This window comes from Staurois parvus, unplaced genomic scaffold (genome assembly GCF_062004578.1).
Source record: "Staurois parvus isolate SC_StPar_1 unplaced genomic scaffold, SC_StPar_1.0 ptg001396l, whole genome shotgun sequence".
NCBI lineage: Eukaryota > Metazoa > Chordata > Amphibia > Anura > Ranidae > Staurois > Staurois parvus.
This window is the reverse complement of record NW_028319192.1, coordinates 690,553-717,355: the sequence shown is the minus strand read 5'-3', so window position 1 is coordinate 717,355 and position 26,803 is coordinate 690,553. Positions and strand designations below refer to the sequence as shown.

The 26,803-nt window shown below is 48.9% G+C and overlaps 1 protein-coding gene across 1 annotated transcript; it reads right to left on the bottom strand.

The window, feature by feature from the left end:
* Positions 1-539: 539 nt before the first annotated feature.
* On the bottom strand, positions 540-26,803 carry LOC149436231 (uncharacterized). Its single transcript, XM_089661830.1, has 2 exons — positions 26,312-26,803; positions 540-4,434 (listed from the first exon to the last, which is right to left on the bottom strand). The coding sequence occupies exon 2, from the start codon at positions 4,101-4,103 to the stop codon at positions 2,790-2,792; it is 1,314 nt and encodes a 437-aa protein (XP_089517956.1). The 5' UTR covers positions 4,104-4,434; positions 26,312-26,803; the 3' UTR covers positions 540-2,789.

Sequence of the window (26,803 nt, the reverse complement as noted above, 5' to 3'; positions counted from 1 at the left end):
TGCTAACCCTGTGCTGAGGATTTAACCCTTTGTCTGCTGGAGTTCTGCCATCTCTGTTGTATGCTAACCCTGTGCTGAGGATTTAACCCTTTGTCTGCTGGAGTTCTGCCATCTCTGCTGTGTGCCAACCCTGTGTTGAGGATTTAACCCTTTGTCTGCTGGAGTTCTGCCATTCCTGATGTATGCCAACCCTGTGCTGAGGATTTAACCCTTTGTCTGCTGGAATTCTGCCAACCCTGTGATATGGATTGAATTCCTTTGCCAGCCAGAGTTGTGCCCCCCCACTGTGCCCCCATCCTGTGTGTAGACTTAACCCTTTGTCTAACAGAACTCTGCTCTACCAGTCATGTGCTCCTATGTGTTTCAATAAAAGCCTTGTGTGTACTCCTGCTCTCCGCGTGTCTTCTGCTCCACCCACACCTCCGTCACAGGGCCCCTCTATGTATTACTCAGGAGGAGTAGAAGAAAGTTTTCTGGAGTGTAATTGTAAGTATACCTAAGCCGTGTGTGAGAAATAACTTGTTAAAATGAAAACTATGTGAAGAAAACATCTTTTATTTACTTGCTTCATTTTCAAAAAAAGTGACACAAAATTACAACTACAACAAAAATAGCCACAATTCTTGCTAAAGACCCCGGAGTGTCTACTTTCCAAAAAAGGGGTCATTTGGAGGGTGTTTGTACTGTCCTGGCATTTTAGGACCTCAAGAAATGTGACCGGCCTTCACAACATCTGGGTTGGTAACCTTGAAATACAGTGTATTTGCCATAGTTTGGAGACTCCATAACTTTCACACACACTAAATAATATTTTTTTTTTTACCAAAAACAAAAGTAGAGTAATATACCTTGGCCTACATTTAAGAAGGAAGATTATTTATTTGTAAAGTTTTAGAGCAGAAACTAAGGGAAACTTTTTTCATAGAAAAAAAAAACAATGATTAATGATTAAATATCAGCAAAAGAAATGTCTATCTATCACAACACGGATATAAAATGAATTTAAGTGCAATGTTGCATGACCAAGTAATTGTCAGTCAAAATGTCACGGTGCTGAAAACTGGAGAATGGCCTGGAGAGGAAGAAGGTTAAACATGCCAAATGGTTCAGTAAGAGACAAAAAAACATTCAAATCAACTTCAACTGACACTTGTAAAGCAGTTCCAGCAACAGTTTTGTTCCTTTCTACAAAGGTTTAGACCATATGAATAAAAGCTGACAGTTGTATGCACCCCAGCAGTGTTATTTGATTTGTCTCAACCCCTCCAGCTGCCATTTTTAGGACGGCTTCCTTCCTTCAGGAAGTAGAAAAATAACGTCTCTACTGGCAGGATCAACAAGTCATAAAATGTTACAAGAAGGACTCAGAAAAACAACCACGTGAGTGTCAGCTGGGATAGTGGCTATTGGTCCCAGGGCCATATTAAAGCGGCACCGGTCTTACCAGATCCAGGTATCGGAGGCTCTGTAACAGCCGGCATTCAGCACTAAGCACACAAACCGGAATCATCACCCCCCCCCCGGGCTTTCAATGTTTTAACAGATCGCTGCATAGGAGAACACTGTAAAAGCAACAAAAACAGAATTCTTTTGCATCGTATTTACATTAGGAGTGTAGTGACATCACAAGTGTTACCTAGAAAAACAAATAAAATATACGTATCCACATTTTCTACCACATTAAAGCCCTCTGACATGAGAAACTGATGTATAATGCATTTGGGTAGATTACAAATCCTAAAGGTGTAATGTGCTGAACTGGGACATCACCATAAGTGGTTCAGGACAGATTGCACCCTTTATGTAAATATTAATTCTAACCATAGTTACACTTTAGGGTCAACATCAGAATATTTCTAGGGTCAAAAAAGGGTTCTTCACAAACAATATCTACCCAAAAAAAGAGAATTGACTATTCAGAGTCATTGAAGAGAACCCGAGTCAGAGGAATTTCAGTCCCCCAGAAGATGCAGTCGTAGTATGTGATTGGTCTATGGAGAGGAGCAATAGCTGAACAGAGAGACAATATAATAAGGAAGTCCAATCTTCTCCTGATGGAATCCCTTAGACTTGTGGCAGGACAAGATGGAACACAAGCAGCCAGCTGGGTGTAAGTGGTACTGTTGAACACATCCCAAACAAAGAGCAGTGAATTGGTGTTGGAAGGCCTACACCAGCTTAGGAATTTGATTTCTCACTGAACAGAGATTTCTCAATGGCTGTTGTCCCTGTTGCAGTCCTACCTGTAAAGCTGTCATCCATAAGAGGAGGAGGAACCTGGAAATAAGGCATTGATCATTGGAGGGGAGGTGGAATATGTGAAGGGAGGCATGGACAAGGTGAGCGTAGCTGGAGCCCTCAAGCTAGACGGATATTGGAATAGTCAGCAGAATCTAGAAAAGTCTCTCCCACTGAGGCTTTGGAGGCTTGGTAAGATGCCACTTGACCATTACCTAGTCTTGGTGCTGAGGCAGTGTTGGTAATGCATTAGCCCAGGATCTGACAATGAAGAAAACATTTGGGAACACAGCTCAGTTAATGAATGATGAAAATATATTACATGTTCAGTCAAAGCTCCATAAAAAGGATAGAGATTAAAATCATTAGGAAACACAATTCACTGTTGATACTTGTCTGAAAAAAAATAGTCAAAAGGTAAAATAGTCTTGGGATTCTACCCCTTTAAACCCCCCTTCTCCCCATTACCTCCTGCAGCTGAAGCCTGTGAATCCTCTGGTGTATGATCACATGTGACTTATGTAAAAAAATCTGTTACACTTACAACACGGCTACGGCTTTTCTCTGGTGTGGACCCTCTTGTGTGTGTTAAGTTGTTCTCTATGTTTAAAAGATTTGTCACATTGAGAACAGTGATATGGCTTCTCTCCAGTGTGACTCCTCTGGTGTATGATAAGGCTAAGCTTATATGCAAAAGCTTTGCCACATTCAGAACACTGATATGGCCTTTCTCCAGTGTGAGTATACTGGTGCATGATAAGACTGCTGTTGGTTGTAAATGTTTTGTCACATTCAGAACACTGATATGGCTTCTCTCCACTGTGAGCTATTTTGTGTATGATAAGCCTTGACTTTGTTTTAAAAGCTTTATCACATTCAGAACATTTATGTGGCTTCTCTCCAGTGTGAATCATCTGGTGTCTGATAAGGGATGATGCTTCTCTAAAAGTGGTATTGCATTCAGAACACTGATATGGCTTCTCTCCAGTGTGAATCCTCTGGTGTGTGATAAGATTTGACTTCCTTTTAAAAGCTTTATCACATTCAGAACATTGATATGGATTCTCTCCAGTGTGAATCCTCTCGTGTGTGATAAGACTGGACTTCATTGTAAAAGCTTTATCACATTCAGAACATTGATATGGCTTCTCTCCAGTGTGAACAATCTGGTGTGTGATAAGCTCTGACTTAGTTTTAAAAGCTTTATCACATTCAGAACATTGATGTGGCTTTGCTCCAGTGTGAATCCTCTGGTGTGTGAGAAGATAACCCTTCCATCTAAAGGTTTCATTACATTCAGAACACTGATATGGCTTCTCTCCAGTGTGAATCCTCTGGTGTGTCAGAAGATTACATTTCATTGCAAAAGCTTTATCACATTCAGAACACTGATATGGCTTCTCTCCAGTGTGAATCCTCTGGTGTTTCATAAGATTACATTTCATTGCAAAAGCTTTATCACATTCAGAACACTGATATGGCTTCTCTCTAGTGTGGACCCTCTGGTGTGTGATAAGTTGATCCTTCGATGTAAAGGTTCTATCACATTCAGAACACTGATATAGCTTCTCTCCAGTATAAATTCTCTGGTGTTCGATAAGTTGATCCTTCGATGTAAAGGTTTTATCACATTCAGAACACTGATATGGCTTCCCTCCGGTGTGACTCCTCTGATGTGTGATAAGTTGATCCTTCGATGTAAAGGTTTTATCACATTCAGAACACTGATATGGCTTTTCTCCGGTGTGAACCCTCTGGTGTTTGGTAAGATTACCCTTTGTTGTAAAAGCTGTGTTGCACTCAGAACACTGAAAAGGTTTCTCTTCAGTGTGACCCTTCTGGTGTGTGATATGTTTTGCCTTCATTGTAAAACCTTTATCACAATCCAAACAAGAAATAGCTTTTGAAATAATTGTTATGGATGCAAGGGTTGAACTACATTGTAAAGCATTGTCACTTCCACAACACTGAAATGTCTTCTCTCCTGTTGTCCTCTGAGGGGGGATCAATGTTGAAGAGGATCCAAAACATTTACAACATTGAGAACACTGATATGTCTTGTGTCCTGTGTGAATCCTCCAGTGAACTACGATAAAGACGTTCCGTCACCTAAGACATCCATTTGGCTCGTTTCCCATGTGACTGAGTTGTACTTATGAAGACCAGCATGACCGAAAACTTGGTTCTTCAATCCACCTGTACAGAAAAACAAAAAAGTCAGAATTCCATATAAAGGGCTAAATAAAGATGTTTTCTATATTTTTTTAATTAAAAAGAAAATTTATGAAAACATCCAAAACATTGCAGAGTTGACATCTGAGTACAATCAGTATCACGACATGCATTGTCAGATAATGAAACACATCCAAAGTCAGAAACGTGTAACATAGCGCACAACAGCCTTATGCTATTGGGTTTTCACAGCCATCATGGTCCACTTGGGATAGAAAAATAATATGTTAAAATTCAAAAGTATAGGAGTACACCTTGCATCACATTACCATCTTATACAATACTAGCTCAATGGGCGCTAGACCCGGAGTACTCATCCATCTATCCCACAGTTTGTCAAATTTTCCAGGGCAACCCCCTATGCTGGAAAATAATGCTGGGTGATGTTCATATGGTGAAGCCATTCCTGGGAACTGGGTGGGGTTGGAGATTCCCAGTCTAGCAACATAAGTTTCCATGCCTGACACAAAGCCCTAGATATGGCCACCTTAGTATACGTCTGTGTAATCACACCTTCTAAGGTACCTAGAACACATTGCTCAGCCCCTTGACACCGAGCATACGCAAATACAGTATACGGCCCCACTGGACTGGATTTTTTTTCCCTGGGGCTGCATATTTGCATATCTGTCTTTGTGGTGGGAGCACGCTGTATGGCCAGCTCCCAGCACAGAGGCGGGGGTCTCACTGAGAGCTCTGGGTCCCATACTAATGATCAAAACTCAGAACTCCCAACTCTGGGTCACCTGATGGCTGTGAGCCTCTGATTGGCTATCACAGTGAGGAGTCACTGTGAAGCTCGCCCCACGTGTTTTCTTACATTTTGTTTTTCTCTGAGAGGAGAGAGAGAGACAAACAACAGTGTGTAAAAAATCAATCAATAATAATAATAATAACAGTAATTTAAAATAAAAAAAAATAAAAAATACGTAGATGAAGGTTTGATCTAGGACAGTGCCAGGGTTAGTGTTTGGGTCAAGGTCAGGGTCAAAGGTTAAGGTCAGAGTCAGTATTTTGGGGGGGTTATTTATTTATGTAAATTAGTATCAGTGTCAGTTAGTGTCGGTGTGTTTTAGTAGGTAAAAAAAAAAATGTAAAGAAAACTGCGCAGTACTGTTCCTGGGCTGTACTACGGGTACAAACAGCAACTAACATACACATACGAGGTATTGCTGCCATCGTCGGGGGCAGGAGAATTGTTGGGGGTTGTCCTTTGGTGGTAGGTTATGGCAGCAGCAAGAAATATACAGCTAACTTTAGAAAAAATGATTTTCACTATTTTGGGCCTGTTTTCCTTTGATCACATAAAAATAAAATCAGGAGACGTCCATTACCATTTACCAACTGGATGCACAAAGTAGTTGTGATGACGGTTTCACTAACGCATGTCAAAGCTGCAAAATTGTGCTTAGGCATGAACATTTGTTGTACCTTCAGGCGTGAAGGGGTTTGGGTTCAGTTTGATGTCATTGAAAAAAGCTTGATTAATGGTGCCGACAATCGTGTCCCAATATCTATGAAGCTTATGCGTTTAGAGTGGTTCTGAGGACCAGTTGATACCAGAATGTGATGTGGGAAATCTGAGGTCCATGTTTGTGTCCCCCACCTGGTGTCAGTGCAATGCTAACGACACCCCAAACGCAGGCCACAATCACAGGGCATTTTCCTGCACTGGATGGCATGGCACAGAAGTACTGACGTTCCATGCGGTCCGGTTGCTGTGTGTTTTGTGAAGTAGTCCAAGCACAACTTTAGCTGTGGTCTGGTGCCATTTCAGCCAATTCAAATGAATGGTGTGAAATCATACTGCACCCAGATAGCATGTGAATCGCACTGGAACGCACAGAGCATTGCATGCGCAGCACGTTCCTGTGCAATGTATCCACTTGAAGATCAGGCCTTTTCTGACCATTTTTATTTACTTTTCAAAATCAGTTTTTTTGCTAGAGCGGGAGTGTCCAAGAGGGGACGTTTCCAAGATGGTGACCGGACAAGCCCCATGATCCGGAACTCCGATGGAGGAAAAGATAATCTGCTGCCATCCGGGCGGCTGCAGTCCCGGAGCAAGAGGCGGAATCACCGCATCACTAGGAGGTGCATAGCAGAGGTGATCCGGGTGCATATCGCCCCCCTCCGTGGCGGCGCTCCATCACGGCCTAGCACGGCCTGCTGAAGCGGCGGCTGAACTCATCCGGGCTGCGGCGGACCCGGAGCGCGAGGCGGGGTCACCGCGGCACGGGCGGGTGCACAACGGAGGTGAGCCAGGTGCGTGTCACCCCCCTGCCACGGCGGCGATCCATCGCGGCCTGGTGCGGCCTTCTGGAGCCGCATGGCGGCAGCTCGACCCATCACCACACAGGAGCCGGGTGAGTGCGGTTTGAGGTGGGAGGTGGTCCCTGTGGACCAGAGACCCTCTTCCCGGAATGACAGGCAATCCTCCCCCCCGGCCTATCGGATCCCCTCCACTCAGACCAGTGGACACGGCCTGTAATAAAGGCCTCGAAGGCACCCTCGCTACAATAGGCCTCACTGAGCCACCAGAGGGCCAGCAAGAGCCACCATCCCTGCAGTCCTGCACCTGGGGAATATAGAGGGGCCCCTGGCACCCCCCCCTGAGGAACCCGGGATTCAATACTCTGCAGAGTTTATACACACAACAAGATCAGTGCTCACTGACCGCCACATACAATCTGCGGCCTTCACTGTGGCCCCTGCTCTTATCACAGAGTAGCACATAAGTTTATAAGCACTGAGGGGCCAAGCTTGGACACAGAGAACATGGTGGCTTAGTTACAGGAGCCCCGACACAAGGAGGTGGAAGTATTGATACTATTAAGGAGAGACGCCGCTACTATGGGGAAACCAGATAAGAGACCCGATACCCCACGTTCCAGATCCCCCCGCAGGCCAACCGGTTCCACGAGTCACAGCATCCCAGAGTTATTCCGGTCTCAGACACCAGAACATAATGAGGCCTCCACCCCTGCTTCTCCCACACAGTCACTCCATAAAATGCCTCACTCGCAAAGCAGGAACCTAGCCACAATACCCGCAGCCGGTCATCTTGACACCCCACCTCTCACTATAGAGGATTTGAAAGCGGTTGCATCAGATATTAAAGAGACCCTCTCTGCTGCAATAGCAGATTTACATATCAACATGCAGGCAGTAGCCCAAAGGCTTGAAGCGGTGGAGGATAAAGCCATCACACAAGACCTTGCCATTCATGATATTCGCAGATATGGCAGATTTGCACACTATGCACCTAAGAGAGCTTGATCGTCACATCGAAGATCTAGACAACAGGGGGCGGCGTCATAATTTAAGGGTACGCGGTGTCCCTGAAATAATTGATTCAGGTCAACTCACCCAAACGATTTTAACCATTTTTAATGATCTGCTAGAAAGACCTCAAGAGTCTCCGATTGAATTTGAACGCCTTCATAGGGCACTGCACCGGAGAGGTAGAGAGACTGACCCCCCGAGAGACATAATTTGTTGCCTAGTCGATTTCCGTCTTAAAGAAGACATATTGCGTAGAGCAAGGGATCACAATCGTGTGCTCTACAATGGAGCAGACATTACGTTTTTTCAAGATTTATCTTCTTTCTTCTCATATTAATAAAATATTTTTTAGAAAACAGTTTTTTTGCTAGAAAATCAGTTAGAGCCCCCAAACGTTATAGACTTTTTATAGCGGAGGTCCTAGAGAATAAAATGAAGGGTGTTGTAATTTTTTACACGCGGTATTTGCGCAGCTGTTTTTTCTAGTGCAAATTTTGGGGAAAAATACATTTTTAAAAATTTGGATTTAAAAAAACACAATGTAACACCAAATTGTTTGGTAAAATTTTAAAAAATGTATATTATGGCGAGTGAATAAATACCAAACGTGTCATTCTTTAAAAGTGCGCACGCCTGCAACAGCCACAAATGACGTAAATGTCATTATCCACAGGAGATGCTATAAAAGCCTTTACAGGGCCCCACTTTAGATTTACACAGGAGGTCTAGTACTAGAATTACTGCCCTCGATCTGATGTTCACGGTGTTACCTCACATGTGTGGGACCATCGCTGTTAGAAAGCGTGCGGCATGTCTCGCGCATTCACCTTTTGCTCACAAGCACGGGCGGGGGGGGCTGCATATTTATATCCACTTATTTTGTTGACATTGTCGCTTTATATTTCTTTTTGGATGACTTTTATTGGTATCACAGAAAATATAAATATCCCCTGTGATAGCAATAGGCAGTGACAGGTACTCTTTATGGAGAGATCTGGGGTGTATTAGCCTCCAAATCTCTCCTCTGCCCTTAACATCTGATCGCACCAAGATCAGTGTAATCAGATACTTTAGGCCCCTTTCACACGGACGTTCTGATTGGGTCCGGACCCGATCAGAACCTCTATTCTCCTCTATGGAGCAGCAGGTGTAAATGGATATGTGTCCCTTTACACTCGCTGACATCCGATCCACCAAAAAGAGACAGATGGGGATCCATTCCCCTTCTGTCCATTGGATCGGATCACATGGCAGTCCGACCGCCCATAGAGGACAGCGGGCCGTGTCCATGTCCGCTCTGTATAAGCGAAGCAGACGCAGGCTTCTCATCCATTTGCCCAACAGCGATCAGCAGAGAGATCCCCCGCTGAGCAAGAGGATCCGCTGACGGGCCCACCCGGTGTGAAAGGGGCCTTACCATTTTATATTCCAGAAAACCAGAAGGGATGAATGCTCATCACTTCCATCTTCCTGCATCATGGAGGCCATCAGGGCCAATCTGGCCTCTGTTTGCTTCTATGGGACAGGAGAGGCTGAGAGGGCACAGAAGGTGGTGGGAGGGGGGAGGTCCCTTCCCGCTGCTTGTAAAAGCAATCCAGCGGCTAATTATCTGGTTGGATTGCTTTTATAAGAAAGCAGACCCTCGGCTCTAATAAACAACACCGGGATGACTTCTTCAGCTGCAGCCATCATCCCAGTATCACCAGCGAAGGTCCGGCAACGTATGGGCACGTCACTGGTCTGCAGGTGGTTATGGTGGGAACTGGCCCTGAACATAAAATCTTTTCTTCCCTTAAAGCATTCCCCACATTAAGGTAAACAATGTTCTGCCACTTTCTGTGTCCCAACCAAACACTTACCTGAGTCCTGCATTGATCCAGCACTGAGCCCGACTGCGGTTCTTCTCCCATCTTTCTCTTCTCACAGGAGGATCGGGCAGCAGTGGGAACCATTGGCTCCTTCTACTGTCAGGTAAATCCTGAGAGCAGGGGGTGGGGCTGAGCCACTCTGTGTATATCTATAGACACACGCAGACCGGCCCTGGGGAGCTAGTCCACATGCCAGCCCCCAGAGCAAGTGGCTTGCTACAGGGAAGAAACAGAAGAAAAAGAGCTTAAAATATCCAGCAGGGGACCCCAGAAGAGGAGGTTTGGGGCTGCTCTGTGCAGTACCATTGCAGGGAGCAGGGAAGGGTACCATGTGTGTTATTTTAATTAAAAACAAATCCTTTAGTAATGCTTCAGACCTGCCTGTCAAATGGCATACCTGTAGAATGTAGAAAAACAAAATCAGAGAGAAACAATACAAAGTGGCTGGAATTCCTCTCACCATTCATACCCGACCCTTATTCTTGACTCCCCAAAATCCATAGCTAATCCATATCTACGCAGGAAGCCTGGCTGGCCAGGAAATGGGGTCAGCAAGTGGTAGCCCTCTACCTAACCCATACCAGGCCAAATGTCCTCAACATCAGAAGGGTACCACAGGCTGCCTAGCCATGTTGATGGGGACAAGGCCTCTTCCCCCCAATTCTAGCTCAGTGGTTGTGAGGGTCTGCAGGGAAGATTTGTAAGAGGGGCCCCCAGACATCTGCCCCCCTACATAAATGTGTAAGAGGTACATAGTATGTCTGGTTACTCATTTACAAGAAAAAGGTCAACTAGAAAATAAACACCATGATAAAGTCTAACCAACAACAGAGACCCCATCATAGATAATAATCATGGCATCCGGTGTTTTATATTCCTCCAACTTGCCAAAGAAAACACACGGACCACCAAGACTATCCCAACATATTCTGTCCACAAATGACATTTCCCATGCTGACAGCTGAAAGTGAAATAAAGGGCTTCCAGGTGAGGTCATTGACTAAATTGTCTAAATGTCACTACTTCATCGCTAAATCCCATACCCTGGCCACCTGTGTCCTAGAAACCAGTGGGACTGTGCGGCACCACCTTATTGGTTGCTAAGACGCAGGCACTTGCACTGCATCATGGGTTGTTATGGTGAAACCTACGTAACAGCCAATGATGCTTTGTGACAATCATTGGTTGCTAAGGTCCGAACAGCTTCCTCGGTTGCTAGGATGGCGGTGGCTTCCAGTATCCTAGCCACCAAACCAAAAACTCTCATTTAGTGACAGTAGGGATTCCACCACTAAATAAATGAGTTCTGGCTGCAGCAGAGGTTTTGCAGGTTGGGGAACAAAATGGATGAACTGGCCGATACATGGACCTTGTAAAACTTAGAGGACATATACATTGAAGAGCAGGACTTACAGATCTGAGACACAGGAACCTGATGATGAGAAGCCCAAGAAGTGCTCACTACTGGAGTGGGCTTCAGTAATGGAAAGGAGGCACTTTGTCACGTAATTCATAGGCCTGAAAAACAATCTGTTCAATCCACTTAGAACCTTTCAAATTCAATCAGAAATAATGGACCCGGAAGAGTGAGAACCTCTTTTTAAGGACCCTCTAGAAGAACAAACAGGGAATCCATCTGCCTTAGAAAATCAGCGGGCGAGAGGTGAACCCCGACTGTCCCCAATACATCCAGACAATGGAGAGACATCTACTCGGGGGGGAACTAGTGCTAGACTCAGGGAGGGCAATGCAATCTCTTCATTAAAGTCATACTAAACACACACGGTGCCATCTCCATGGGCCCTTCTCTTTCTGTATGTGGATGGGTTCAATATCGAAATTGTCTCTATATTCTGTAAACTTATATTGGGGAGAAAAGTCCAAAATAGAAAGTCCTTCCAATTCTTGTGTAAAAACTGAAAATGGGTTTAATAATGAAATAGCAAGCAAGCTTACAAGAATAATCTTCAAATCCAGAATGAAAACGAATAATAATAGAAGTGTAGTTATATTCTTGAGATAGGAATTGTGTGGAATCATGTGTGTGTATAGCAGTGGGCAGCTCTTCCTCATGGAAGCGTCTCCCCTCCAGTCTTTGTTCTCTTCCTTGTACTCTGTTAGGAGCAATTCAGCCCCCACCTTCTCCTAAAAGTGAGCTGGGTTTCCTCCTGCGTCTTATAGTCCCACTATACTGGAGTCTCTGGAGACAAATGCCTATGCAGGGAAAACACTTTCAGCCTTGCTCCCCCCCCTTCTCTGAAATCCAATACTCGGGGCCCCTTTTCAGAGCCACACTGATCTTCCATCAGAGGTGGGGGGATGGCATGGTCCATGTGAAAGCAATGATATACATGATAGAATAGAACTTTACCTATCATCTGAATCCCATCATATTACAGACGCCAATAGATGGATTTCAATGTAAACTCCTTTTTCATTTGAATATGTTAATCAGGGAATCCTACAGTGTAAAGGACTTCCATTCCTAACTTATACATACTTAAACCTTTATGTACTAAATGCATGTGAGACCTTATCCTCATACAACCTAGGGGGAGGGGTGCAAGCCAACGTACGACTAATTGACACCACATGTCCCTAGAATATACAGACTAAGCCATGTCTATGTAAATACACACATACTGTATATATATATATACACACACAGAGGCATACCTCGGTTTAGGAATTTAATTTGTTCTGCGGGACTTTTTGTATAGCAAAAAATTCAAAAACCGAAACGCGGTTTCCCATAGGAATGCACTGAAAACCAATTAATCCGTTCCGGAGGTCAGAAAAAGTAACCGCCACTAAAATACTGCAGGAGGTATTTGATCGAGTCATGCGGTATTTTAGTAGTGACAACCATGCGGCAATGTTTCAGCTGTCTGCAGGGTTCCCCACTGACAGCTGAATGTAAAAGAATTGCCGGCAATTAAAAAATAATCAAAAAACGGCATGGGGTCCCCCCTCCCATCCATACCAAGCCCTTCAGGTCTGGTATGGATTTTGATGGGAATTCCCACGCCAAAGTTTTTTATAAAAAATGGCTTGGGGTCCCCCCAAATCCACACCAGAGCCTTATCCGAGCATGCAGCCCGGCAGGTCAGGAAAGGGGGGGAGCAAGCGCCCCCCGCTCCTGAACCATACCAGGTCACATGCCCTCAACATGGGGGGGTGCTTTGGGGCAGGGGGGCTCCTCCCCAAAGCACCTTGTCCCCATGTTGATGGGGACAAGGGCCCCTTCTCTACAACCCTGGCCAGTGGTTTTGGGGGTCTGCAGGCCCCTTTAACAAGGGAGACCCGAGATCCCGCCCCCCCCCATGTGAAGGAGTATGGGGTACATGGTACCGCTACACATTCACAAAAAAACAAAAAGTGTAGTGTGAAAAAAGACAGGACAGGGTCTGTGACAAGTCCTCTATTAAAGGAAAAACTAAAAGAATGTCCCCCGCAGTAGATCCAACACCAATCACGATGTCCACCATCACCGCCACTGCCGCTGCAGCACCAGTAAAATTATTTTTAAAAAAAGGCTCTGTTTCAGATGATGGGAGCCCCCTTGCCCCAAAGCACCCCCCCCATGTTGAGGGCATGTGGCCTGATATGGTACGGGGGGGGCACTCGCTCGTTCTCCTCCCCTTTCCTCACCTGCTGGGCTGAATGCTAGAATAAAGGTCTGGTATGGATTCTGTGGGGCCCCCACACCATTTTTTTTAATCTTGGCATGGGAGTTCTGACACTGGGGGAAACTGACTTGGTGTCACTGACATCCCCAGTGACACCAATACAGTGATCAGCGCTAAAAAAAAGCACTGACACTGTGCTAATGACACTGGGCAGGAAGGGGTTAACATGAGGGGCGATCAAAGGGTTAGCTGTGTGCTGGGACTGTTTTACTAGGGTGGGGGGGGTCAAAGGATGCATTGAGGTGCTGGGACAATAAAGGGAACTCTTGGACAGATTGTCGGTGACAACTGCCTGCTGAGGTCTAATTAACACAAAACTAAAAGAAGGTCGTAGCTCTGTTGAGGGGGTTAGAAGGAAGTTGGTGGGGGGCAGAGAGGAACATTATGGAGATCTGCACTGACTGCAATTTTGCTTCCACATGATTGGCTGATGGAAGTCAGGAGAGCTTCACCTCATTACCCGCCCCCTCGTCTACTAAGGTACATTTCTTATCCTTCTGGTATTCAAGGGGTTAAACACAAATGAGGTTTGTATTATTATTTCAGCCAGCGGTCATGTAAAATTGATCCGGGCAGCTATAGAAGCAGCCAATCACTTTACAATACAGAGAATGTGCCGCCCCTCCCCCCTGCTGGTGCCTGCCGTGTTTCCTCCAGGATGTCCAGGACGGAGGAACATCGGTAAACCACTTCATCTTACTAAGCAGGAGGAGCTTGGAGAGGATCTGATCCCCCGATCTCATCTGTGATGAATGAACCCCGAAATGACAAACATTCTGTCACTTCCAGGTTCAGAGCCATCATTCCCGACTGCTGTAGTTGGATTAGTAGCAGTGGAGGTCAGGGGAGACACTGGGGGTCTAATAGACCCCTGAGGTCTTCATGAGGAGGTCTTGGATTAGTAGCAGTGGAGGTCAGGGGAGACACTGGGGGTCTAATAGACCCCTGAGGTCTTCATGAGGAGGTCTTGGGTTAGTAGCAGTGGAGGGCAGGGGAGACATTGGGGGTCTAATAGACCCCGGAGGTCTTCATGAGGAGGTCTTTGATTAGTAGCAGTGGAGGTCAGGGGAGACACTGGGGGTCTAATAGACTCCTGAGGTCTTCATGAGGAGGTCTTGGGTTAGTAGCAGTGGAGGGCAGGGGAGACATTGGGGGTCTAATAGACTCCTGAGGTCTTCATGAGGAGGTCTTGGATTAGTAGCAGTGGAGGGCAGGGGAGACATTGGGGGTCTAATAGACCCCTGAGGTCTTCATGAAGAGGTCTTGGGTTAGTAGCAGTGGAGGGCAGGGGAGACACTTGGGGTCTAATAGACTCCTGAGGTCTTCATGAAGAGGTCTTGGGTTAGTAGCAGTGGAGGGCAGGGGAGACATTGGGGGTCTAATAGATCCCTGAGGTCTTCATGAAGAGGTCTTGGATTAGTAGCAGTGGAGGTCAGGGGAAACACTGGGGGTCTAATAGACCCCTGAGGTCTTCATGAGGAGGTCTTTGATTAGTAGCAGTGGAGGTCAGGGGAGACACTGGGGGTCTAATAGACCCCTGAGGTCTTCATGAGGAGGTCTTGGGTTAGTAGCAGTGGAGGGCAGGGGAGACATTGGGGGTCTAATAGACCCCTGAGGTCTTCATGAAGAGGTCTTGCCAGCTGCTTGATGCTATTGCATAGAGGACTTGTTAGCTCTCTTGGTATATAGTTACCCCCCTCCCCCGCACATACAAACAAATGTAAATGAGCACACAAGCGTATGTAAGCAGCCATTGCATGGCACATCATGTCTGAGTGAGAGGAATAAGTCGAGGGCCATCATTCACAGGTTACTACACATTATATAGACCTGATGACCTGTAAAGGATTGGAGAGCGCCCCCTATGGCAGATTTCAGCCCCCATAGTTCTTTGCCATGTCATAGGTGCGCACAGTTTGGAGTCTGGACATGTTTGGTATCTGTTTACTCGATGCAACGTCATCATTTCTATCTCACCAATGACTGGGCATTATACAGAGTTTGCACACACTAACATTCATTTCAATGGATTTCTTTCCCTGAAAATATGCATTTGATAAACTGCCACCATTTAATCTCCGGGGTCTCTGCTTTCAGAAAATATATCATTGTTTGGGGGGAAATAAATATCTGGTATAAAATGCTGATCTGAACACTAACAATTGCCCCATAGACACACGGATAAGCCGAGACATTCCCAAACCGTTTCCAGGGGCATCTTTTGTGTCTTTTTGCTGTGTGTCCAGCAAGGCCTTGTAGGCGGAGAGATGTGATGTCATGACTGCATATAAGAACTGTCATGGAGGGGGCAGCTGTCAGACGGCGGGATCCGGAGTCACAAGTTTTTCCTTTTTCCGGGTAGCGATGGAGGCGGGCATCGTGAGTGACGTTGGATCTATTCGGGGGACATTTTTTTTAAATTGTTATTTTTAATAAATTGTCACAGAACGTCTCCTGTCATTTTTACACTACACTTATTTTTTGTGAATAGGTAGCAGTACCATGTACCCCATACTCATTCACATGGGGGGGCTTTTAGATTCCAATAAGCCCCCCACCCACATACAGTAGGAAGGACAGACGGCAGAGCAGAGGACAGTAGAGAGGATGGGGCAGTGGGGGGGGGGGGCAGTAGGGAGGAGAAGGGGCATTGTGGGGGACAGTAGGGAGGACAGGGGGCAGTGTGGGGGACAGTAGGGAGGACAGGGGGTGGTGGGGGGGACAGCAGGGAGGACAGGGGGAAGTTCAGAAGACAGTGGGGAGGACAGGGGGCAGTGTGGGGACAGTAGGGAGGACATGGGGCATTGTGAGGGACCGTAGGGAGGAAAGGGGGCAGTGTGGGGAACAGTAGGGAGAACAGGGGACAGTTTGGGGACAGTAGGGAGGACAGGGGGCATTGTGGGGGGAAGTAAGGAGAACAGGTGGCATTGTGGGGGACAGTAGGGAGGACAGTGGGAAGTGTGTGGACAGTAGGAGGACAGGGGGCATTGTGGGGGACAGTAGAGAAGACAGAGGGCATTGTGGGGGAAAGTAGGGAGGAAAAGGGGCAGTGTGGGGACAGTAGGAGGACAGGGGGCAGTGTGAGGGACAGTAGAGAAGACAGAGGGCATTGTGGGAACAGTAGGGAGGACAGAGGGCATTGTGGGGGAAAGTGGGGAGGAAAAGGGGCATTGTGGGGGAAAGTAGGGAGGAAAAGGGGCAGTGTGGGGGACAGTAGAGAAGACAGAGGGCATTGTGGGAACAGTAGGGAGGACAGGAGGCATTGTGGGGGACAGTAGGGAGGACAGAGGGCATTGTGGGGGAAAGTAGGGAGGAAAAGGGGCAGTGTGGGGGACAGTAGGGAGAACAGGGGACAGTTTGGGGACAGTAGGGAGGACAGGGGGTAGTGTGGGGGGCAGTAAGGAGAACAGGGGGCGTTTTGGGGGACAGTAGGGAGGACAGTGGGCAGTGTGAGGACAGTAGGAGGACAGGGGGCATTGTGGGGGACAGTAGGGAGGACAGAGGGCATTGTGGGGGAAAGTGGGGAGGACAGGGGGCAGTGTGGGACAGTGGGGAGGACAGGGGGCAGTAGGGAGGACAGGGGGCAGTGTGGGGGACAGTAGGGAGAACATGTTGAAGTGTGGGGGACAGTAGGGAGGACAGGGGGCAGTGTGGGGGACAGTAGGTAGGACAGGGGGAAGTGTGGGGGACAGTAGGGAGGACAGGGGGCAGTGCGGGGGACAGTAGGGAGGACATGTGGCAGTGTGGGGGACAGTAGGGAGGCGGGGGACAGTAGGGAGGACAGGGGGCAGTGTGGGGGACAGTAGGCAGGACAGGGGGCAGTGCGGGGGACAGTAAGGAGGACAGGAGGCAGTGCGGGGGACAGTAGGGAGAACTTGTGGCAGTGTGGGGGACAGTAGGGAGGACAGGAGGCATTGTAGGGACAGTAAGGAGGAAAGGGGGCATTGTGGGGGACAGTAGGGAGGACAGGGGGCAGTGTGGGGGACAGTAGGGAGAACTTGTGGCAGTGTGGGGGACAGTAGGGAGGACAGGAGGCAGTGCGGGGGAAAGTAGGGAGAACTTGTGGCATTGTGGGGGACAGTAGGGAGGACAGGGGGATTGTGGGGGACAGTAGGGAGGACAGGGGGCAGTGTTGGGGACTGTAGGGAGGACAGGGGGCATTGTGGGGGACAGTAGGGAGGACAGGGGACAGTGTGGGGGACAGTAGGGAGGACAGGGGGCATTGTGGGGGACAGTAGGGAGGACAGGGGGATTGTGGGGGACAGTAGGGAGGACAGGGGGCAGTGTTGGGGACTGTAGGGAGGACAGGGGGGCAGTGCGGGAGAGAGTAGGGAGGACAGGGGGCAGTGTGGGGGACAGTAGGGAGGACAGGGGGCAGTGTGGGGGACAGAAGGGAGGACAGGCTGCAGTGTTGGGGACAGTAGGGAGGACAGTAGGGCAATGTGGGGGAGAGTAGGGAGGACAGGGGGCATTGTGGGGGACAGTAGGGAGGACAGGGTCAGTGTGGGGGACAGTAGGGAGGACAGGGAGCATTGTGGGGGACAGTAGGGAGGACAGGGGGATTGTGGGGGACAGTAGGGAGGACAGGGGGCAGTGTGGGGGACAGTAGAGAGGACAGGGGGCAGTGTGGGGGATAGTAGGGAGGACAGAGGGCATTGTGGGGGACAGTAGGGAGGACAGGGGGCAGTGTGGGGGACAGTAGGGAGGACAGGGGGCAGTGTGGGGGACAGTAGGGAGGACAGGGGGCAGTGTGGGGGACAGTAGGGAAGACAGGGGGCAGTGTGGGGACAGTAAGGAGGACAGGGGGCAGTGTGGGGGACAGTAGGGAGGACAGGGGGAAGTGTGGGGGACAGTAGGGAGGACAGGGGGAAGTGCGGGGGACAGTAGGGAGGACAAGGGGCAGTGCTGGGGACAGTAGGGAGGACAGGGGGCATTGTGGGGGACAGTAGGGAGGACAGGGGGCAGTGTGGGGGACATTAGGGAGGACAGGTGGCATTGTGGGGGACAGTAGGGAGGACAGGGGGAAGTGTGGGGGACAGTAGAGAGGACAGGGGGCATTGTGGGGGACAGGAGGGAGGACAGGGGGAAGTGTGGGGGACAGTAGAGAGGACAGGGGGCAGTGCGGGGGAAAGTAGGGAGAACTTGTGGCAGTGTGGGGGACAGTAGGGAGGACAGGAGGCAGTGCGGGGGACAGTAGGGAGGAAAGGGGGAAGTGCAAGGGGCAGTAGGGAGAACTTTTGGCAGTGTGGGGGACAGTAGGGAGGACAGGGGGAAGTGCGGGGGACAGTAGGGAGGACAGGGGGCAGTGTGGGGGACAGTAGGGAGGACAGGGGGCAGTGTGGGGGACAGTAGGGAGAACTTGTGGCAGTGTGGGGGACAGTAGGGAGGACGGGGCAGTGTGGGGGACAGTAGGGAGGACAGCGGGCAGTGTGGGGGACAGTAGGGAGGACAGGAGGCATTGTAGGGACAGTAGGGAGGACAGGGGGAAGTGCAAGGGACAGTAGGGAGGACAGGGGGCACTGCGGGGGACAGTAGGGAGGACAGGGGGCAGTGCGGGGGACAGTAGGGAGGACAGGAGGCATTGTGGGGGACAGTAGGGAGGACAGGGGGCAGTGTGGGGGACAGTAGGGAGGACAAGGGGAAGTGTGGGGGACAGTAGGGAGGATAGGGGGCAGTGTGGGGGACAGTAGGGAGAACTTGTGGCAGTGTGGGGGACAGTAGGGAGGACAGGGGGCAGTGTGGGGGACAGTAGGGAGGACAGGGGGCAGTGTGGGGACAGTAGGGAGGACAAGGGGTTGTGGGGCTGACAGGGAAACAATGAGGGGTTTTGCTGATTCTTGTATTTCCCCTAAATTCTGTCACTCCACACCTTGTATATGAGTGACCCCAGTAATGACGGGTCATGTCTACACCGCTGTTTCTTTGGGTGACACTCCTTCCATGGCATCTGCTCCATGAAAGAGCCCCCCAAAAATGCATGAAAGACACTTTGAGTCTGGTATAGATATTAGGGGGTTAATCACACAAAAATATAAAACATAGTGTGAGGTCTATTCTGGTATTTGGGGGTGTTTGTCCTGTCCTGATATTTGGGGGTGTTTGTGCTGTCCTGGTATTTGGGGGTGTTTGTCCTTTCCTGGTATTTGGGGGTGTTTGTCCTGTCCTGGTATTTGTGGGTGTTTGTACTGTCCTGGTATTTGGGGGTGTTTGTGCTGTCCTGGTATTTGGGGTGTTTGTACTGTCCTGGAATTTGGGGGTGTTTGTCCTGTCCTGGTATTTGGGGTGTTTGTCCTGTCCTGGTATTTGGGGTTATTTGTCCTGTCCTGGTATTTGGGGGTGTCATGGTATTTGGGGGTGTCCTGGTATTTGGGGGTGTCCTGGTATTGGGGGTGTCCTGGTATTGGGGGTGTCCTGGTATTTGGGGTGTCCTGGTATTTGGGGGTGTCCTGGTATCTTAGCCCCCCAGAAATGTGCTGTGCAGTGAGAAGTACAAGCTGTGTACACCCCATGATCTCCCCATAGTCTGCAGTCGATATAACGGTCACACACAGCAATCAATATCCACTTATTGGGGTCCTTTTTCCATAAACATGGAGCGGGAGACATTTTGGCGAAATTTATAACTAACTTTGAGGTTACTTAATATTTTTTATAGCCAAAAGTAAAAAATATTGTTTTTCTTCAAAATTTTTGGTCTTTTTTTGTTTATAGCTTGAAAAATAAAAAGCGCACAGGTGATGACATCCCACCGACAGAAAGCTCTATTTGTGTGAAGAAAGGACGGATATTTAGTTTGGGTGCAGCGTTGCACGACCGCACAATTGTCAGTTGAATTAGTGCAGCGCTGAGTAGCAAAAATAGGAGTGGTCATTATGGGGGGTAAATCCTTTGGAGGGCAAGTGGTTAATGTATTTGTGTATTTATTTTACATTTATTATTATTATTATTATTATTATTACCACCTTTACAAAAAAATAAATAGAAAGAAAAAAAAGAAAACAATAAATGAAATAATATAAATAAATTAATAAGAAGAAATAAGAAATAAAATACTGACCCCAACCCAAACGCTAACCCCTAATCCTAACCCTAATCTTACCCCTCACCCTAACAGAAAACGAAATAATAATACATTAATACTACTAATAATAATAATAATAATAATTTAAAAAAAATAACACTAAAATTTGATGGGAAAACTAAAACACAGAAAAGCCAAAGCTCAAAAATGGCTAAAAACGCTGTATAAAAACATGCTACAATTGTAAAATATGTGAAAAAATGCTATGCTCAGATGTGAATGGAGCCTAAGGGCCTGAAATACAGCATGCTCTTCCCTGCGAATCTCAGGATCTAAGAAGGCTGATTCTTCACCTCTCCTGAAGAAGCTGCCTTCTGTTTAGTCTCCACTATGAGGCCTCTCTTGTTGGATGGCAGTTTGACCATTTGCACATTTACATATTTGTTACAGTTGACGCTTAGTATCCTCAGTTTCATGGATGATCTGAACCCCATTTATATTCTGGATACAGTCTGTCATAGGAGACTTTTCCCCAGTTCCCTCCATACCTCTTGCACATTGTTCCTTCTGCAACATTCAATAAACAATTTTACTTTTTATTAAAATCATCTTCCATGGTGTGCATTGTGTCTGCTCAGTATTTCTGTCTGTTATCTGTGAAATAATGAAACCTAAACATCTTATTTCCTAAGTCCAATCCTGGCCGTGTGAAGCTCAAATTCTCATCCAGTCATCTTACATGAGAACATGTTCCCCCCTGCCTTGTCCCTCACCATCCCCCCTCCTGTGTCAGTGTGCAGGGAGAGGGGGAGGGGTGCAAAGGGATATTGTAGACTGCTGGTCTGTAGTAAGCATGGTGGGAGAGGAGGGGGAGGGGTATTAGGAATGTCATGTATGTCAGCTGTGCTGGATCATTAGCGGGCCCCAGAGCTGCATTATGGACAGTTCAGTGTACAGACAGAGGGGGGGGGGGAGGGGGGTTACAAAAGGCAGACAGGCTGTTCACTTTTCAAGGGAAGTTGCACCTTTCAGAGAAGCTTTCCCCATCATAGTGATTGTGAGGAAATATGACTCTGCAGATAGCTTGACAATGATTGGATGATGGAGGTCAGCAAGACTTCACCTCATTCATTAACCCCTCGTCTGCCGAGGTCCATTTATAAATGTTCTTGTTATCCCTCTTGTAATAGTAATAAAGTTAAATTAAAATGTTTTATGAAAAATCAAATTGTAATAAAATCAATAAAAATAATAAAAAAAGTGTAAAGCAAACCTGTCCTTTGTGCGCATCACACACATGAATGCAAGCATGCGCATAGGGCACACATGTGTACAGAAACAGCAATTGTGTGGCACATGTGAGGTATCACCGACAACATCTGACTGACACCAATAATTTTCGAGGTGTTATTCAAGGGGAACTCTAAACTGATGACCTGGAAAAGCTTTGAAAGTGCCACCTATGGAAGATTTTAGGTACTGCAGTTTCTCTCTCTCTCCTGGGTACGCACAATTTTCAGCTTTGACATGTTTGGTATCTATTTTCTCATCACATCATCTTTTCTATCTTCCTAACAATGAGGAGAAATATTGTGTTGGTGTCACTAAGATTCATTGTATTTGTTCCTGGAAATATGCATTTGATGAACAGCCGAGCAAATATTGTGCGGCGTGAAAGATTGCATCAGTCGCCATTGTTTACTATGAATGACTGGAAACCCACCAATCAGCCCTCTATTCTCGGAAAGCAGAGACCCTGAAGAATGAAGAGGCAGCAGTCACACTTTTTATGGCGCACAATATTTGCTCGGCTATTTCATCAAACCCAAGTTTTCAGGAAAAAAATACACTGAAATGATTTTAGTGCAAACACAATAAAATCCCCAATTTGTTGGTGAAATATAAAAGATGGGGCTGCATGGAGTAAATAGATACCAAACATGTCCATCCTTAGAACTGCATCCGCCTGGGAAATCACACAAATCTATGGCCTCCAAACATTCACCACAAATCACCCTTTAAAAGCCTTTACAGGTCATCGTCATGTATGATGGTTCTACAATTCTTCATGTCCCTGTGACGTGTGCGCTGACACCTCACATGTGTGACACCATTTATGTCTCCATACACGCTGGGGGTTTGTATCATGATATGGACACGGGTGAATGCCGGAGACTCAACATTTTTTAACATTTATTTTATTTTTTGTTTACTCAGGATTTAGCAAGTCAGCTATGTGGTAGCATGAGCAGGTGACAGGTCCTCTTTATGGAGACATTGGATGTCTATTGGACCCCCAATGTCTCCCTTGCCCTCCAATGCAGCTGATCAACCACAAATTGTGCTTGATTAGCTGCATCCGCAGCTGCAGCAGCCAGGAAATTACAGCTGTGACCCTGAAGTGATACAAGTGACTTTGGGGTTCATTACCCGCAGAGGGATCAGGGAGAGGATGTTCCCCGATCACCTCCAGCTCCCACTGTAAGAGAGGAATGGGTGAGTCCAGGAACCAATGTGGGGGCCCCTGACAGGGGGGTGGGCATACCCTGAGAGCCCCATAAAAGTTCTCACCAACTGGGTCACCTATATCTGAAAGCATAGAAAGAGGCATGACATGGCGGGGAATTCTGAATACACAGAGCAAAGCTGGAAATGGGGCAGCAGGTGGATTGAGAGGTGGGCAGAGGGGGCAGAGGGGGGACAGAGGGGAGGACAGGGAGGCAGTGGGGAGATAGAGGGGTGGACAGGGGGTAGTGGGGAGACAGAAGGGTGGACAGGGGGGCAGTGGTTGGACAGAGGGGTGGACAGAAGCAGTGGGGAGACAGAGGGATGGACAGGGGGGAAGTAGGAGGACAGAGGGGTGGATGGGGGGCAGTGGGGGCCATGAGCAGACAGAGGGGGGGAGAGAGAGGTGGACAGGGGGCAATGGGGGGACGGAGAGGTGGACGGGGGCAGTAGGAGGACAGAGGGGTGGATGGGGGCAGTGGGGGCCATGAGTGGACAGAGGAGGGACAGAGAGGTGGACAGGGGGGCAGTGGGGGGACAGAGGGGTGGACGGGGGCAGTGGGGGACAGAGGAGTGGATGGGGGGACAGTGGAGGGACAGAGCGGTGGACAGGGGGACAGTTGGGGATAGATGGGGGACAGGGGAGCAGTGGGGGGACAGAGTGGTGGATGAGGGGCAGTGGGGTGACAAAGTGGTGGAAGAGGGGGACAGGGGGGCAGTGGGGGGAGACAGAGGGATAGTGGGGGACAGAGGGGGGGACTGGGGGACATTGGAGTGATAGAGGAGTGGACGGGGGTAGTGGTGGGACAGGGGAGCAATGGGGAGCCAGAGGGGTGGAGAGGAAGTGGGGAGACAGAGAGGTGGACAGGAAGGCAGTAAGGGGACAGAGGGGTGGATGGGGGGCAGTGAGGGGAAAACAGAGGGCAGTTGGGGGACAGAAGGGTGTATGGAGGGCAGTAGAGGCAGTGAGGGGACAGTTGGGTGGACAGTGGGGCAGTGGGGGGTCAGAGAGGTGGACAGGGGCAGTTTGGGAACAAAGGGGTGGATGGGGGGACAGTGGGGGACAAAGCAGTGGACAGGGGGACAGTGGGGGGACATATAGATGAATGGGGCAGATGGGGGACAGAGTGGTGGACTTGAGGACAGAGGGAGGGGCAGGGGGACAGTGAGGGACAGATGGGTGGACAGGAGGATAGTGGAGGGATAGAGGGGTGGACAGGGGGGCAGTGGGGGACAGATAGATGGACATGGGCAGTTGGAGGACAGGGGGGCTGTGGGGGGACAGAGTGGTGGACAGGGGGACAGTTGGGGACAGAGGGGGGGAGGTGGGAGAACAGAGGGGTGGACAGGGGGATAGTAGAGTAATAGAGGGGTGGATGAGGAGCAGTGGGGGGAAAGACAGGTGGACAGGGGGTAGTGGGAGGGCAGAGGTGGGGACGGGGGGCAGTAGGTGGATAGAGGGGTGGACAGGGGAGGACAGAGGAGAGAACAGGGAGGCAGTGGAGGAACAGAGGGGTGGACAGGGGGTAGTGAGGGTACAGGGGGGCAATGGGTGGGTAGATGGGGGCAATGGGGGGACAGTGGAGTGGATGGGGGCATTAGGTGGACAGAGGGGTGCATGGAGGGCTGTGGGGACAGTGAGGGGACAGAGGGGTGGATAGGGGGACAGTGAGGGGACAGAGGGGTGGACATGGAGCAGTGGGGGAACAGATGGGAAACTGCCTTACTCAAACTCTCCAACGACCTGCTAACCGCCAAAGCTAATGGCCACTATTCAGTGCTCCTACTCCTTGACCTCTCTGCGGCCTTCCACACAGTCGACCACCCCCTCCTCCTCAAAAAACTACACTCCCTCGGCCTCAGAGATTCTGCTCTCTCCTGGCTCTCATCCTACCTGTCACAACGCTCCTTCAGCGTTACCTATAATGCTACCACCTCCCTCTCACTCCCCCTCTCTGTTGGGGTCCCTCAAGGCTCTGTCCTCGGGCCCCTTCTCTTCTCCATCTACACCTCCTCCCTTGGCCAACTCATACACTCTCACGGCTTCAACTACCACCTCTATGCCGACGACACACAAATCTATCTCCCAACCCCCCACCTCACCCCCTCGGTCTCCGCCCGAATCACACACCTGTTGAGCGACATATCAGACTGGATGTCGCTCCACTTCCTTAAACTGAATCTCTCCAAAACCGAGTTTCTTGTCTTCCCCCCAGCCCGGACACCACTCCCATTGACTTCTCTATCACATCGAACAATGCTACCATCAAACCCGCCCTGCAGGCCAGAGTACTTGGTGTCATTTTGGACTCCAACCTATCCTTCCAGCCCCAAGTCCAATCTTTAACAAACTCATGCAGACTCCACCTCCGCAACATGCAGACTCCACCTCTGCAACATCGCCAAAATCCGCACGTTCCTAACCCCAGAAACCACTAAACAGCTCATCCACTCCCTCATCATATCACGACTCGACTACTGCAACTCCCTCTTCACTGGCCTGCCTCACCACAGGCTATCCCCGCTTCAGTCCATCCTGAATACGGCTGTCAGACTCATTCACCTTTCCAACCGCTCCGTTTCCGCCACCCCCCTCTGCCAATCCCTCCACTGGCCTCCATTCAGTGTCCTCCACCCCCCTCTGCCAATCCCTCCACTGGCTTCCGATTGCACAACGGATCAAATTCAAAATCCTAACGCTGACGTACAAAGCTGTCCACCATACTGCCCCGAACTACATCACTGACCTAATATCCAAGTACCACCCAACACGCACACTCCGCTCCTCACAAGACCTCCTTCTCTCTAGTTCCCTGGTCTCCTCCTCCCATGCCCGCCTCCAGGACTTCTCCAGGGTGTCACCCATCCTCTGGAACTCCCTGCCCCAACCCATCAGATTATCACCTACTCTCCTCTCCTTTAGGCGCACCCTGAAAACCCATCTCTTCAGGGAAGCCTACCCCACCCCCTGCTAACTTGCCAACCTCCTCCACTCTTCCTACCACTCCATCCCCCACAGCTATCTCCCCCTGTGCCACCATCTCCTCCCTCCTAGATTGTAAGCTCGAAAGAGCAGGGCCCTCGATCCCCTCATGTTTTGTATTGTATTGGTATTGTTCTGTCACATGTTCTGTCCCCCTTTGTAATGTACAGCGCTGAGCCAACTATTGGCGCTTTATAAATACTGTATAATAATAATAATAATAATAATGGGAGGACAGGGAGGACAGATATGAGGACAGGGAGCAGAGAGGTGGACAATGGGGTGTACAGGGGGGCAGTGGGGGACAAATGGGTGCACAGGGGGATAGTGGGGGAACAGAGGGCAGGATGGGGTTACAAAGGGGTGGATGGGGCTGTGGGGAGACAGAGGGGTTGATGGGAGGCAGTGGAGGGACAGGGGGGTTGATGGGAGGCAGTGGGGGGACAGAGGGGTGAATGGGGGTTAGTGGGGTGAATTGGGAAATTAATACCTGGCTGATGGTGTTCTGTTCTGGAGGTGGAAGTGGAGCTCCGCTGATAACTCTCCTCTGGTTGGGTTCCTCCTCTCTGGTTGGGTTCCTCTCCTCTGGTCGGGTTCCTCTCTTCTGGTCGGGTTCCTCCTCTCTGGTTGGGTTCCTCCTCTCTGGTCGGGTTCCTCTCCTCTGGTTGGATTCCTCCTCTCTGGTTGGGTTCCTCTCTTCTGGTCGGGTTCCTCCTCTCTTCTGGTTGGGTTCCTCCTCTCTGGTCGGGTTCCTCCTCTCTGGTTGGGTACCTCCTCTCTTCTGACTTCTGACTCTGGGTTAATCAGCCGAGTTTCCATCCGGAAATACAACACATGACATCACTTCCCAAGTTGGGTTCTGTCTTCCGGGAATTTCCATTGGCTGAGTGATCTCTTTATTTCCCATATGAGACCAGCATGCAGAAACCGAACGCTCATTCCTCCGATATTCTGATGGTGTGTACGGTGGGATCGGACTAGG